We start from the raw sequence: 13,736 nt of genomic DNA, 5'->3' as shown, positions 1-13,736 counted from the left end.
ATGTTGAGCACGGTTGAGCGGGCAACAATCGATAGCCGGCACCACCCTGGCTCGAATTATCCCAGCCTGCCTTGCCTGCCCTGCCACGTCCATTGCCGAGACGACGCGCGCGCGCAGCATCGCCCTTGAACCACCTCACCAGCAATGTCAAAACCGCAATTCGACCGCGCCGACGCGAGCGCCCTCCTCGACGACCGGGGATACCGCGGCTCCCTCATCCGCGGCCAGAACCCCGCGCTTCTGTTTGAAAAGGGTGTGCGCGAGCGCATCACCGAGTCGTACTACTGGAAGGAGCAGTGCTTTGGCCTGAACGCAGCAACCCTATGCGATCGCGCGGCGGAGCTCAAGTTTATCGGCGGCACAACGGGCATCACGGGCAAGCCGACGCCCTTTTTGTGTCTGGCGTTTAAGCTGCTGCAGCTGGTTCCCGACAAGGCCATTATACTCGAGTACCTCAACTTCCGCGACGATGAAGACGAGGACAAGCAGGACGCGGACGAGCAGGACGATGAGGACGCTGCCAAGGACACGGATTTGAATGCAGCAGGCAAACTGGGCTGCTTCAAGTACCTGCGCTGTCTCGCTGCCTTTTACATTCGCCTCGCCTGGGAGCCGGTGGAAATCTACAAGACGCTCGAGCCTCTCCTCACCGACTACCGCAAGATCAAGCGCCGCCTCAAGGACACCTTTACCCTGACCCACGTCGACCAGTTCATAGACGATCTCCTCACAAGAGACCGCATCTGCGCGACAAGCTTGTGGAAGTTGCCGTCGAGGGCCATCCTGGAAGACCTGGACATGCTGGATCCGAGGGAAAGCCCGCTGGGGGATGAGGTGGACGAGCTGGATGAGGATATGGATAGGAGGAGCGATGGAAGTGAGAGGAGCTATAGGAGTCGCAGCTATAGTCGGAGCAGGAGTCGGAGCTACGATAGTGGACGTCGCAGTAGAAGCAGAAGCTATGACAGCCGGCATCGAAGCAGTACTCGCAGTCGCAGCCCGGGTGAGCGCCGCTCAAGACGCAGCACACCAAGGAGTCCAAGTCGAAGTCGAAGCCGAAGCCGAAGCTGAAGCCCCAACCGAGACCGCGAGGACCAAGGGCAATGAGTGTCAGATCTAAACCTCTTCTTCCGTCAATTCCAACTACGTATATACCCCTGCTGTAGGCAATTTCACATGTCCATCATCGACCTACCTTGACCCAATTCCAACTCAACCGCCTCCATGTACAAACACTCATTCCATACCCGGCAAGTAATCCAGCCACCCCTCGACATCCTCATACACAGTACTCTCCACCCGACACGCATTCATGTCCTCGACCGTCTGCGTCTTCAGCACGCCCTGCACGCCAGGACTCGCACAAAAATGAAACATGCAACTATCATTCATAACCCTCTGCAGGCTATCGGCCTTCGACCCAAACACATAGTCTGCATGCGTGCCGTAGCCCCTGGTATCGTCGTAGCTCCACACAAACGGCTGCGACCCGTCCGCCGGCCACATGTCGTTGAAGCCAGTCGTATTCCACATGGTTTCGTAGGCGAGCTGCGGCATGCACACTGCATGTGACGCCGGACACGGGCCTGCGGGTAAGAAGCCCCCGGCGCGTCGTCGACCACATGTGGGATTGGTGGTCAGGGGAATCGAGGTTTTTTGCCGTCCCAGCACGAGGGGAAGTGGCTTGCATTGTCAGTATCTGACGAGTTTCAACGCATACTTGTATATATATATATATGCGGGTGTGTGTAGCTGGCTTACTAGTACCATGTCAGCGAGCTGTGTGTATAGTAAATAGCAAGTGAAGCCTGAAATACCACATACCTGTATGGCCATGATGCCCGCTGGACACTGGCGTCTTGGGAAAATCAGGCGTTTCGAAGCCACGCGTGAGAATCGTCTCGAGACAAGTATACGCGAGTCCCCCCTTTTTGGTTGCATTCGGCGTCGTGGTCGTGGGGTTGCCGACTGTCATGCGGAAGCCCTGCAGTATCCACATCAAAAGACGTTACTTGCCAGTTCTCCATAACTGTATCAAGTGGTGCTCGCAAGGCCGAAAGAAGGTCGGGGAAAAGGAGATATTTGTACGTACAGGCGGAAACGCAGTAACCGGGTGGTCCAAATCCGAGGTGTTAAAGTCTTTTTTGCGTGTAATAAATTGTCATTCCGCCGTTGATATTGTCTGCATTTGAGCCGTCGAAACCTGCATTGCTATCGATCAGCCAGCCCCAATCAGCTGATAAATTCACCTTGTACTCGGAACCTCTCTCTCTCTCTCTCTTTAGATTTTTTTTTGCAAAGGTGTTCAAGGCATGCGAGACATAGATACCCAGCTGCGCATTGTAATACATGGGAACGCGTTTGTACGACGCGTTTTGATGGCGAAAGTACAAGGCTGCAGTCCAGTAATTCGGAGAAATCTGCATACAAGCTCGTTGATTATCATTTACACGTTTTTTTCTTCACATGTTGCAGTCTTGCTTCACATATCCCCTACTTTGCCTTGCTAGAAGCAGAGACGATAATAGAAGGAGAGTGGTGGGGGTTTGCGTTAAGAGTATTGCAGACATAGATACATACCCTCGGTATAAGCACACGTTGTACAAGTCGCTTGCTCTCCGATATCTCCCTTCATCGTCGCGTTGAATGCATTACCACGTATATTGCATTATACGTTAATATCGACTTGGATGGAAAATGCCAGGTCTACTCATGGCGACTTAGCGATAGTGAGTGGAGGATGACGTACCGACGATCTGATGGACCTGTACATGACGAATATATTTATTAGTGCTGTTGCTTTATATGCAGATGGCTGGCTACTTGGATGGATGGATGGATGGATGGACGAGGAAAAGACATGAAATAGAATAAGAATGGAAATACGAACAAGGATAGGTAGAAGAAAGAGAAAGAAACGGTTGAGCAATAAACATACATGCGACGACGGCACACGTCCCGGCTCCACAAGCGGATCCAACCGCTGGACAGATACAGTGCTGCAGCCAAATCGGATCGCTGCGTGGGCCATCCCTGTGAAGAAGAAGAAGAAGAAGAAGAAGAAGAAGAAGAAGAAGAAGAAAGGCGTAGGACACTCTCATCGTTTGTTTTTCTTTTCTACCAGCAGGTCTGCTTGTACAGCGTGAGAAGGTGAAATCGACGGCACTGATAAATTAAATCAAAGTGTGACGTTCTTGTGCGATTTTCCCAAATAACCATGTTATGGTGCCAATGCTGGGCTTGCATGTGCGGTGCTATGTAGACGTGGATTGGGTTAGGGATGGATGTGGGGGCCTAGGTAGTAAGTACGTAAGTGGGACTTTGGCTGTGTGTTTGTTTGTTGGAGAGAGAGAGAGCGGAGGATTGAATGTTGGGGACAGTAGAATAACCCATTTTCAGTAAGCTACTGAGACGGAAGAAATATGAGATGGATGGATGGTTTTTTTTTCCTTGCAACATCTTTAGGGAGAAGACGCTGACTTGGAAAAATAACAGGCACAAACTAGCTAGCTAGGTAAGTACGTAACATACTCGGCCGTTGGATAGCGGGCCACGCAAGTCTCGAGTGTCAGCACTTTTACTTAGCATCACCTGAAACCGTCTTCTGCAGCGCAAACCCTAGACTCCAAACAAAGCGCAAAGTTGGAAACATGACGCACCAGTAAAAAGATTTGAAACCTCAGTAAATAGTAAGTCCATAGTCCTATTCAAACAAGGGCACAACATGTGTAAAACACTTGATTCCCCACAATTCTTCCAATACTAATCACTGTACATCCAAGTGACATGTGTCCCCCCCCCCCCAAAACTTGGCCGACGCTTCTGGCTTCTCCACCACAAACCCCACATTGATCCTCGCGGCGATCTTTCCCCTTTGATGTGCGTATTGAGCCGGTACTTGCAACGAGGGCGAATAGCAAGGCTGAGCGATTAATCTGGATACAAGTTGAAATGGGCAAGGTGCCAAGGAGATGGGGCCCGCCGACACCGGCAGATGAGCAGAGAACACGTAGACGCAACAATGTTGCACACCGACAATAGATGAGAAGAAAAAAAGGGGGACAAGGTTTATTCGCCGTGGCTTTGTATGGTCGTATTGGCAGTAGGTAAGCATATTGGCATGGCAGCGGGCTGGGCTTGGCAGATGCGTGTCTGGGTACGGGGAGGCTTGGCTGGGAGTTTTGGCAGCGGGGCTCGGCGAATATCATGTCATGGTGCGGTTGTGCGAGTGTGAGTTTACGAGGGTGTTATGAAGACGTTGGAAATGTTGGTTTGAGTACAAGATGGTGTGTTCTGGGGCATGCGTGCCTGAAAGATCATTCTCACTGATTCCAGTCCTCAGGACAATACCACAGCAGACATGACATGGCAGAATTTCACATCTCACCATCATATCTTTGCTCATCCTCGTAACCATGGCGCTAGGCTTGATTCCCACGTGCTAGCTGGACCAAGCCTCACTTGGCCTATCAAGGATGAGACGGTGGGTAAGCAGATCGAGGGGCGTTTTGGTGGATACTGCTCGTTTTGGTCCGGCAGCTTCCGTTGCAGCCAGCAAGGCAACTGTTCGGGCCAGGCCGGCGGTGGCTTTGTTGCGGGCACTGGGTTCAAGCCAGGAGGCGGCGGTAGGCTGACGTTGCTGGCCATGGAAGAAACGTGGAGAAGGTGGCTGACAAGAGCTGAGAGCAGAAGACCAAGGCACTCGGGCAAATAGCAGCCAAGGACCCTGGGCATCTTTCCGTGCATGTGGCTGGGCCAGCAACGCGCCGATCGAGTATTCCTACATCATCGGGTTTTGTCGTGTCGTTGCTCCGGGTGAGCGACGAATACGCAAAGGCTACTGCTTTGCGTTTGAAGCGGGCACGTATGAGGTGCTCGCGAGGCAGCGCGTGAATCAGCCATGGGTTGAAGGCACTCGTAAGTTGACGCACGTGTGGTGGGTGAGGATGGAGAAACAAGTAGGCGGGGCCATTGCAGCACAGAAGCTTTTTGGAGTGTGGGCCAAGGCGAGCAGGCTGGGCGGACATGAGTCGACGATGCAGACGACGTTTTTCCAACAAGACGTTGTTGCGAGGCGGAAGCGGTAGCATTCACGACGCGCTAGTCCCGTCTGAGCCGGACGGGCAGTGACGTAGTTTGTCGTCGACCGCTTTTTGCAGAGGGTGCGGGTTTTTTCCGTCAGCTGCCGCCATGTGAGGCTGGTCGGGGGCTCCTGTGCCGAGATGAGCAGCGATGCTTTTTTCCGGGCGTGGCGAAGCTTACGAGCTCACCGGATCGTGGAGGAACTGACAAGCCTCGCGCGGCGGGTGTTTGTTCGCATTAATCTGGAGGGTTTCAGCCACAAGAGGCGATCCGGAGGCATCCGGCTGGGGGCTGGGGCCGCAGCGCGTACGGGAGTACGTACGGTGAAAAGGGAGGGCCAAGGAGGCGCTCTGGATGACTGCGGTGGATGGTTGCGGTGGATGGGTGAGGCTGGCGGGGCAGATTGCTTCATTTTGGGCGTGAATCCATGCAGCCACATTGCAGGCTTGGTACTTGACATGTATGGCGGGGAGAGGACAGCATATCGCTGTCAGTGGGCGAGGCCGGGGTCGCTGGGCGGCATCGGAGGCGTGTCGGGCTTCCATGTCGGCGCCGGATGCGATGTGGCCGTTTCCGACAGCGATGAAGACGACGACGACGGTGCCAGCTGGACGCCAAGCCAGCGTGTGCGATGCATTGTCAGCGACTCTTCCAGCAAATGCCGCGCCCACGACCCGCCTCTGCCTCCTCTCTGCCTCTCTGCCTCTCTGCCTCTCTGCCTCTCTGCCTCTGCTGCTTCGGCCCGCCCTGGTCAGCATCCCCCCTCCCCCCTCCCCCTCACAGCCACACACGAGCGCGGCCACTGCTAGTCGCTGGCCCGTCAAGTCATTTCCACGGCGACGTATCCGCAGTCCGCAGCCTGAGACGGCCACAGAAGCGCCGTCGCCAGCTTACCCAGTCACACGCCGCCCGCGCCCGCGTCGCATGGCACTCCCAACGACAACCACCACGGCCGCTGACGCACCGCATGCAGAGCGACGTCTGCCTGCCCTGCCTGCCCGCCGCCAGCTGTGGCTCAGCCCGGATTGCATGTCGCGGCCGTGGAACCGCTCCACCGTGTCTGGCGTCACAAGGCCTCGCCACAGCCATCAAGACGTCGCCGGGCGCTTGGCGGAAGCTTATTCCTGCATGCTGTGAGGGATTTAGCACCGCGGCGAAGCTTAGCGCAGCTTAGTTGCGCAATGGGGCGTCTGCACACGGCCAGGATCTGCATGGCCAACTGCAGATGTGATACGAGAAGCGCCGAATGACGAGGCCCCGTTATTGCCTCAGACTGGCTGAGCCACGCTCTTCTCTGCCCGTCCCATATACGCTGTCGTCTAGACTCGCAGCCCGCCTGGCGCAACATGTTCCAGGGGCCGACGAGGCGGTGCTCCATGCCCCCCCAGGCCAATCGCACGCCTGACATGTGGCAGCGGTTGAAACTGGCCATGCACGCCCTCCTCGACTTCGACGCTTAGTTGCTACCGCCCAGCCCACGCCGACGGGGGTTGCGGCTGCGACCAAGTCCGCTTTGCTTGTTACAGGCGGCACCTGTCCGAAGCCCGTCGTCCTGCTGATCCCCCAGTACCAACGTTATAAAGCCAACCGCTGCCGCCGCCTCACTTGCATTCTCCATCCAACTCACTCTCACACAAACACTTCAATCTCGTATCCACTCTTCCCACCTCTTCCCACACACACAGTAAGTCGCCCATTGCCTCCTCTTCTCTTAGTGCCACGTTTTAACATATCCTCCAGCAACCCACCAACCCACCACCTTCAAAATGCCTGCCAGCGTCGCCTCTTCCGTCTCCACCATCATCAAGCCTTCTCCCGCTCCCAAGTGCGGCGAGTCGTGCGAGTGCTGCGGCTGCGACGAGTCCTGCTGGTGCACTGTCATGTAAATGTCCATCGAGTCAACACAATACCCCATCCGACGGATACGACAAATCATCATGACTGTGGGAATCGCTTAAGCGACGGATATGGAGTTGTTTGTTTGTTTTGTAGGAGTATATGAATCTTTACGAGATTTGGAGTGGTTTTGAATCAACATCTTTACATTACATGTCTTGCTCTTGACGTCACTTCTCTTACTCATTGTTTTCAACTTTTGTCTTGTACTGACCAATTCCGTCGGCTGTCTTAATGGCAGTCAAGGACATCTTTCGTTACAGAGCCATTGACTCGAGTACAAGGTTGACACCCATGGTCAGACTTGGACACTCGACCATCGAGATGAGTTGACAAGGCTAGAAACCCGACCCACTAGACATCGACATACACGAATCACAACCGATGACTCTCACCGCCCATCTCAAAGCTTCTCCTCCACCGACTCCCATCGATCGCGTTTCTCAGATTCCCCAGCTTCAGATCAAGAATCATGCAACCATGTATTATTTGTCCAAAACGAAAGATGAATCTACAAACTCGCTGGCTAGAGTTTTATACGGCAACTTAATATCGCAGCATACAGCACCGAGTTTCCCGCCGTTTCTCCAACCATCCTAGCCATAATGCCGGCACGCATGCATGCTACAACTTATTTTCTACAAATATCTTCATCACGTTGCCTACAGAAAGTCAGAAATAATACCCTTTCTCACTCTAAAACGAACTTTTATCCAGGAAAACGACGGAAATTCCTTGACAAACTTCTTTCTACTGCCCATATACAGCATTACGGCAGATATCTCCTCGTCTCACGACATGTCAAACCCACACAAATCCATCAACGAAGAAAATACGCTCTCAACTCTCGTCAACATCCTCATATCCCAGCCCTATCGTTCTATTTCCACCGACCATCTTCACTTTGCACTACAACCAGACGGTAGTTTTACCATGACACTACAAACATAGCTACTATCACATACATTTACTCTGTAAAAAGCAATACTACTACATCCGACTACACTAGGAAATAGCGCAGTAGCCCTATCGTACTACCAGTCTCTCTAGACTATATTTAACATTGCTTGTTCCAGTTAGTCCGGCTTTGCCGCCGAGAGAGGGATATTCGATAGCGTAGTTTTGGACCATGTCACTGTATTACCCCCGGTACTATGCCCCTCACTCAGTGTCATGGTATAGGCTCACGGGTAGACGATCTAGATGTGTGCATAGGATACGATACATGGCTACGTGTCTAGTAATATAGCAATGACTCGCTGTATACAAAGAATGGTTTCCATCTACCTTCCAAGCGTGAATAGCCATCCCAGTAACCAGCATTCTTGTATATCTGGAGTTTGACATGCTTGTCCTCGCTGCAGTAGCTTACTTTCTCGCTGCCCTGACTTGCTGGCTCCACTAATCCCTGTGGCTCCTGCAGTAACACACACACAGCCCAACCCATCCTAGCCTATCCACCCGTGTTGCAAACGGCATTCACTCCATCCCGTTCAAGCAGACACGTTCCCTGAGCGGTACCGCCAGGCTTTTCTCTTGCGTTAGCTTTTTTTTCTTTTTCATTTTCATGCAGAGCAAGAGCCCCCCCCCTTTTTTTGTTTGAGCGCAGATACGTACAGTACAGGTTGTCGTGCAGCGCTGGTTGACGGTATTGCGATTGCACGTCGACGTGCAGCTTGCGGCCGACGAAGCCACCATGCCGAGGAGCGATGCGGCGACCAGGCGGAAAAAAACGCATGGTTACGTTTGTGTTTGTGTTTGTGTTTTGTGTCGATGGGTCCTTTTTTTTGCAATGCAAAGAAACCTCGGGAGAAAAAGAAAAATAAGAATCGTGGAGAGAAAAGTCAAGTTTTTGGATAATGGACACTTGACGAACGGGAATCAGCTGGATATATATATATATATATATACAAAACACCCGTGTACACGTACATCTACCTGTTACCACCTAGTCCCCCAACCCCGTACATCTATCCGTAACCCAACCAACCCAACCAACCAACCGCACAAGCCCGGAGGCGTAGGCGTAGGCGAGATCATGTAAGCGCTAGGGGAACGTGCTCTCTCTCTTTTTTTTTCCTGTGTTTTCTTGCGACGCATATTTTCGGCCACTCAGTCGGCCCCATCTTTCGTGTTTGTGTATCACCAGTAGGTACTGCCAAGCTTGGATCTAATATCCGGTTCGGCTGACTGTCTGCTATGTACCAGCGAGGGGGGGATTAATCGGCTAACTACGTACGTAGGACGTGGAACAAGGGACAAGGAAGAGAAAACCAACTAAGTAAGTAAATAAATGGAAAAAAGGTACTGTATAGTATAGTATAGTATAGTATAGTATAGTATAGTATAGTATAGTATAGTAAAGTCTACAACTGTGTACCTTGTTTGATATTGGACTACAGTAGCTGTATGAATGAAAAAAAAACAGAAAATATATCAGGAAAATCAATCTGTCCATACTTACTTACTGACTGACTACGTAAGTAAAGTAGGTAGGTCATGTCTTGGCGACAACCCCTCTCTCTATCTCTCTCTCTCTCTCTCTCTCTCTCTCTATATCTCCTCCTCCCATCCCCCCCGTTTATGGGACAAATCCAGGCGTTTCCAATCCATGAAACTCGTTTGCTATAAGCATGTGTGCTGCTATGCTCGGCTCGGCTCGGCTCGACTTCTCGTTTCTGGTGTTGAAACAATGGCCAAGGAGACGAGATGCTGTAAGGGGAAATAGTTGCGGTTAGGCGAATAGGTTTTAGGTTTGTCCAGTGTGTCATGTTGGGCGCGGGTGTGGTTATGCATGCAGTGTCAGCGGGGTTGATACATGTTGTGGAAACAAAGGCATGTTTGTGCTCTTTGGCATCTTGTTGTGGCATGTTATTGTATGTATGTAGGAGGGAGGAGAGAAGAATGTGTGGTCTTTGCTAAATCATCTCTTTAAAAAAAACCCCCCCCCATAAAAAACCAAGAGAATCAAAAGAAAATGTACATGTACTAAACAAATACCTTATTGCCAATCAGTCCAGTTATATCACTCGTTCATATACTTCTAGCAAGAAACGAAAACCAGAATGAGATCAATCCACTCGCCCCCAAGCTAACCTCGCCTCCCTTGTCACCCGCCCTTGATCTGTCACAACAACTACAACCATGACATCTCTACACGGCATGGGCTCCAGATCCCAGCCCAGCATCTGCCGTCTTTCAAGCTCAACCGTGACTGCCACCGCCCACTCCGTCCCCCCACAAACCGTGCTCGCCGCTGCTTTTCCGTCGACGAAAACCTCAATCCTGGTCTGCTTGTCCCCAGTCGCCGCTGCATTCAGCGTACCGCCGATAGCCAGCGATACTTGATGCGGCGCCGGGCGCTCTGTAACCGTGACAGCCATGTCCCCGAGAATCTTGTGTGGCGATGCTGATAGCGAGGGCACCGTGCGAGGCACAAGATCGGTTTCCAATTTACGTGTTAAAGACGGCGCTTCTCTTCTCCTTGTCGCACGTTCAAACGCATATGCATACGCTAGCAATTGCGTGTCGGTATGGGCTTTGCCTGCAAACGTCATGTTGACAGGCATCTTCTTGTCGCCGGCCATGATGCCCATGGGCACACTGACAGTCGGGACGCCCAAGTGGCGGATTGCGCGGTTCCCGTTGGAGTACTTGACGCCGTTGCGGAGGCTGTGTGTGCTGCTTTCAAGATTGAATTCGAGATCCGCGAGCCCCACGTCGCCTTGGGCGGGGAATGCCATGACGTCGAGATGCTGGGCGTCCATCCAGTCTTCTAGGTCGCGTTTGCGCTGGGCTTCTAACGCACTGAGAGCTTGTGCTAGACCAGGTACGTCGTGGATGCTTTTGTTTGGCTGCACGAGGTCAGGCAGTCCTGCGTAGTTGATCCAGTTTCGGACTTCGAGAAAGGTATCGGGTTTGTAGTCTCTTGGCTTGGGGAAGAGCATGGCCGGGTCTTTGATATCGGCTAGACATTTGATGTTTGCATCGTTGTTCTGCACAAGAAAGGCGTCCCAGGCCTGGGCTATGAGAATGCCGCGCTCGAGATGGTTCCAGTCGGCTGGTTGGCCCACGACGTTGTTGGCCTCACCAGATACAGAATCGTTTTCGTAGTTTGTGACGAGAGGAAAGTCGGTGTAGATGATTTCTGCGCCGAGGGTTTCGAGGTCTCGAGCGGTGGCTTCCCAGAGGGCGATTACTTCTGGCGAAACATAGGTAGGCTTTGCGTGCGGATCAGAGTATTTTTGGCCTACATACATCTTCGGGACTCCGATGCGTTTTCCCTTGAGTGCATCCGTCCTGCGGAGTGTCATGTAGTCGATTTGAGGCGGCTGTGGTATCTCTACATGCTTCTGCTCACGTACAAAGTCCCCGGTTGTGTCCTCGTCCGGCGTAGCAATCACATTCAGAATCTCGAGCATGTCTTCCACAGACCGCGCATACGGCGTCGGTACATCACACGTGACGTACAGCGGCCAGAGTCCGCGACAGCTCAGCCATCCCTTTGACGGGGTATAGCAGACTAGCGCGTTATTCGACGCCGGACTACGCCCACTGCTCACTGTCTCGCTGCCCATGCCGAAAACCGCCATGCTTGATGCTACCGATGTTCCTGCACCATTTGACGATCCAGAGGAAAAGGCACCAGTGAGGTACTTGGAGTTGTACGGGGATTCCGCACGGCCATACAACCCCCTCTGCATGCCTCCCGCAGCCATTGGCGGCATGTTTGTCTTTCCCATCAAGACTGCGCCTGCATCACGCAGCTTCTTTGCAATGGCCGAGTCTCCATTCGACATGACGCCCTTGAGAGCAGGAGACCCCGCCGTTGCAGTCATGCCGGCAACTTTGTAGCTGTCTTTGATGGTATAGGGTATACCTTCTAGTGGCCGTGGCTTCAGTCCCAGTGCTCGCCGGGCATCAGAGGCTGCTGCCTCTTCAAGGACGTTGTCGTTGAAGACGGTAAAGGCATTGAGGCCTTGGCACGTGTCGTAGCGTGCAATGCGGCTGAGATAGCTGACGACTAGGCCAACGCTGGTAATCTCGCCTGAATCGAGGGCTTGTCGGTGGTCAGCGATGCTAGCCTCTACAATGTCGAATGCAGTTCTCGGCGCATTTCGCGCAGTCTGAATGTGTTAGTTGCATCCGTGTTATGCTGGCTAGAGCCTACATGGGAGCCTGTCATGTCGGTGGATTTTGTGAATCTGCAACTGCGAAATCACTGTCGAGCTGTGAGTGTGCAATTAATCAAGTCTTTGCAAGACGATAAGAAGACATATCCTTTCTTATCGGGTCTTGGGCAGACCCAATGCTGGCGGCATCCGACGAGGTGAAGTGTGGCGGCAGTCGACTCCCCACTTCCACTTGTGGATAGTCGGTTAGACTTGCCACAAGTGGTTAGCGCATGCTGTCAGCAAGCCAGGCACAGGTACCACCGAGGTTTATGTGAGCAAACTTATGTACGGTGCATCTGGTAGTTATATGTCTACATGTACATGAATAAAACCAAAAAAAGACACTGTTGAAGCGTGCAAGCAAAATCCCAACAACCACTGAATCTGTTCCCTCGTCCCAGCGCACTCGGCATGCGCCAACCAATTTATGCAGTGCTGTCCCACAATGCTTTTGTCCTTGTGCATCCCGCAAGTAAACCACAGACACCCATGACGCCCAGGTTGAAGCCTGGTATACCACCGCTTGCGCTGCTGAAATGCAGTGCCATGGGGAACCACGTGCTGGCAATGGCCAGGTCGGTCCACCACCTCTTGTCAAACTTGCGGTCCTCTTCGTCCTGGTGCTCTGCAAGTGCCCGTCCATCGGCCGCCATGTGCTGGCGCGTGGCCCTCCTGCGGGCCTCGAGCTGCCACTCACGCACCAGACGGAGATAGTCGCACACGACGCCGCCGAGCCAGCAGCGGTATGCGGTAAGGTACAGCGTCGCCGTCTTGGAGTCGCCGCGGTTGAGTGCGGCAATGGCGCGGGGAGGCACGACGCCCGAGTCGGCGAGGAGACAGATGTTTTCGAGGAACTGGTAGACAAAGTAGCTGCCGGCCTGCAGCGTGGCGATGCCGTGCAGGACCACGTCTGCGCCTGGCTTGGGGCCCGACGAGAGCGAGCGCAGCCATGCGTACAGCGGGAAGAGGCCAAACAGCCTCAGGTTGGTGCGCGTCTTGGACAGCAGGACGGCCAGGGCAGCAATGGGCGGCACGGAGCCATCGTCGACGACGCTGGTGGCGGGTATCTTTGTGTCGTCGCACGTGGGGCGGACGAGGGAGAGGAGGCGCTGGGCAAAGGCCGAGATGGAGGGCGACTTTGTCTGCAGGTACGCGACAATGTACAGCGAGTAGTTGAGGGTCGAGAGGAAGGCGGAGAGGCCGCCTGGCGAGGCTAGCAGTCTGCTCACATTAGCTCGCGGCGCAATGCTTTGGGCGCGCCCGGCACGCACTTGTTGAGCCTCAGGAGCGTCTCGTCGACCTTGCGGACGCCGGCTGCGAGGTCGCGGTTGCGAATGTGCTTGGGGCTCGCGGCGGCGGGCGCGGCATCGGCCATGTCCTTGACGTCGGGCGGCGTGGCCACGTCGGAGGCGTCGTTCAGCGTCTGGTCGGCGTCGGACATGACAGGCGAGGGCCGCAATGTACAGCAGTGGCAGTCTCTCAGGGCGGGAGCAAAGAATCGGGGAGTCTGGGCGGAGTCAGGCCAAGGGCATGGCCGGCTGCTTACATGTATGCGTCTCTGCGTCTCTGCGTCTCCGCACACGC

At 53.6% G+C, this 13,736-nt stretch overlaps 5 protein-coding genes across 5 annotated transcripts; 2 read left to right on the top strand and 3 right to left on the bottom strand.

Moving 5' to 3' along the window:
- Window positions 1-144: 144 nt before the first annotated feature.
- Window positions 145-1,179, top strand: SETTUDRAFT_43029 (uncharacterized protein; the record flags this gene model as incomplete). The annotated part of the gene is made up of 2 exons (XM_008030658.1): window positions 145-877; window positions 918-1,179. The coding sequence occupies 2 exons, from the start codon at window positions 145-147 to the stop codon at window positions 1,118-1,120; spliced, it is 936 nt and encodes a 311-aa protein (XP_008028849.1). The 3' UTR covers window positions 1,121-1,179.
- Window positions 1,180-1,236: 57 nt separating this feature from the next.
- On the bottom strand, window positions 1,237-2,635 carry SETTUDRAFT_155709 (uncharacterized protein; the record flags this gene model as incomplete). The annotated part of the gene is made up of 5 exons (XM_008030747.1): window positions 1,237-1,586; window positions 1,825-1,984; window positions 2,093-2,139; window positions 2,330-2,431; window positions 2,581-2,635. The coding sequence occupies 5 exons, from the start codon at window positions 2,633-2,635 to the stop codon at window positions 1,237-1,239; spliced, it is 714 nt and encodes a 237-aa protein (XP_008028938.1).
- Window positions 2,636-4,243: 1,608 nt separating this feature from the next.
- SETTUDRAFT_164586 (uncharacterized protein) lies at window positions 4,244-5,212 on the bottom strand. The gene has a single exon (XM_008030746.1). The coding sequence runs from the start codon at window positions 4,732-4,734 to the stop codon at window positions 4,402-4,404; it is 333 nt and encodes a 110-aa protein (XP_008028937.1). The 5' UTR covers window positions 4,735-5,212; the 3' UTR covers window positions 4,244-4,401.
- A 678-nt stretch (window positions 5,213-5,890) lies between these two features.
- On the top strand, window positions 5,891-6,536 carry SETTUDRAFT_164585 (uncharacterized protein). The gene has a single exon (XM_008030745.1). It carries the CDS (start codon window positions 6,050-6,052, stop codon window positions 6,254-6,256), a length of 207 nt encoding a protein of 68 aa, XP_008028936.1. The 5' UTR covers window positions 5,891-6,049; the 3' UTR covers window positions 6,257-6,536.
- Window positions 6,537-10,049: 3,513 nt separating this feature from the next.
- Window positions 10,050-13,593, bottom strand: SETTUDRAFT_155705 (uncharacterized protein; the record flags this gene model as incomplete). Its single annotated transcript, XM_008030744.1, has 3 exons — window positions 10,050-12,084; window positions 12,597-13,373; window positions 13,424-13,593. 3 exons carry the CDS (start codon window positions 13,591-13,593, stop codon window positions 10,050-10,052), a joined length of 2,982 nt encoding a protein of 993 aa, XP_008028935.1.
- Window positions 13,594-13,736: the final 143 nt, after the last annotated feature.

Source organism: Exserohilum turcica (genome assembly GCF_000359705.1).
Source record: "Exserohilum turcica Et28A unplaced genomic scaffold SETTUscaffold_5, whole genome shotgun sequence".
Taxonomy (NCBI): Eukaryota; Fungi; Ascomycota; class Dothideomycetes; order Pleosporales; family Pleosporaceae; genus Exserohilum; species Exserohilum turcicum.
The sequence above is the reverse complement of the archived record's forward strand: the minus strand, read 5'-3'. Positions and strand labels throughout refer to the sequence as shown.

Bases quoted from the DNA above. Each gene is read 5' to 3' on its own strand.
- SETTUDRAFT_164586 (XM_008030746.1), bottom strand. From the start codon at position 4,734: ATGCCCAGGGTCCTTGGCTGCTATTTGCCCGAGTGCCTTGGTCTTCTG.
- SETTUDRAFT_164585 (XM_008030745.1), top strand. From the start codon at position 6,050: ATGCAGAGCGACGTCTGCCTGCCCTGCCTGCCCGCCGCCAGCTGTGGC.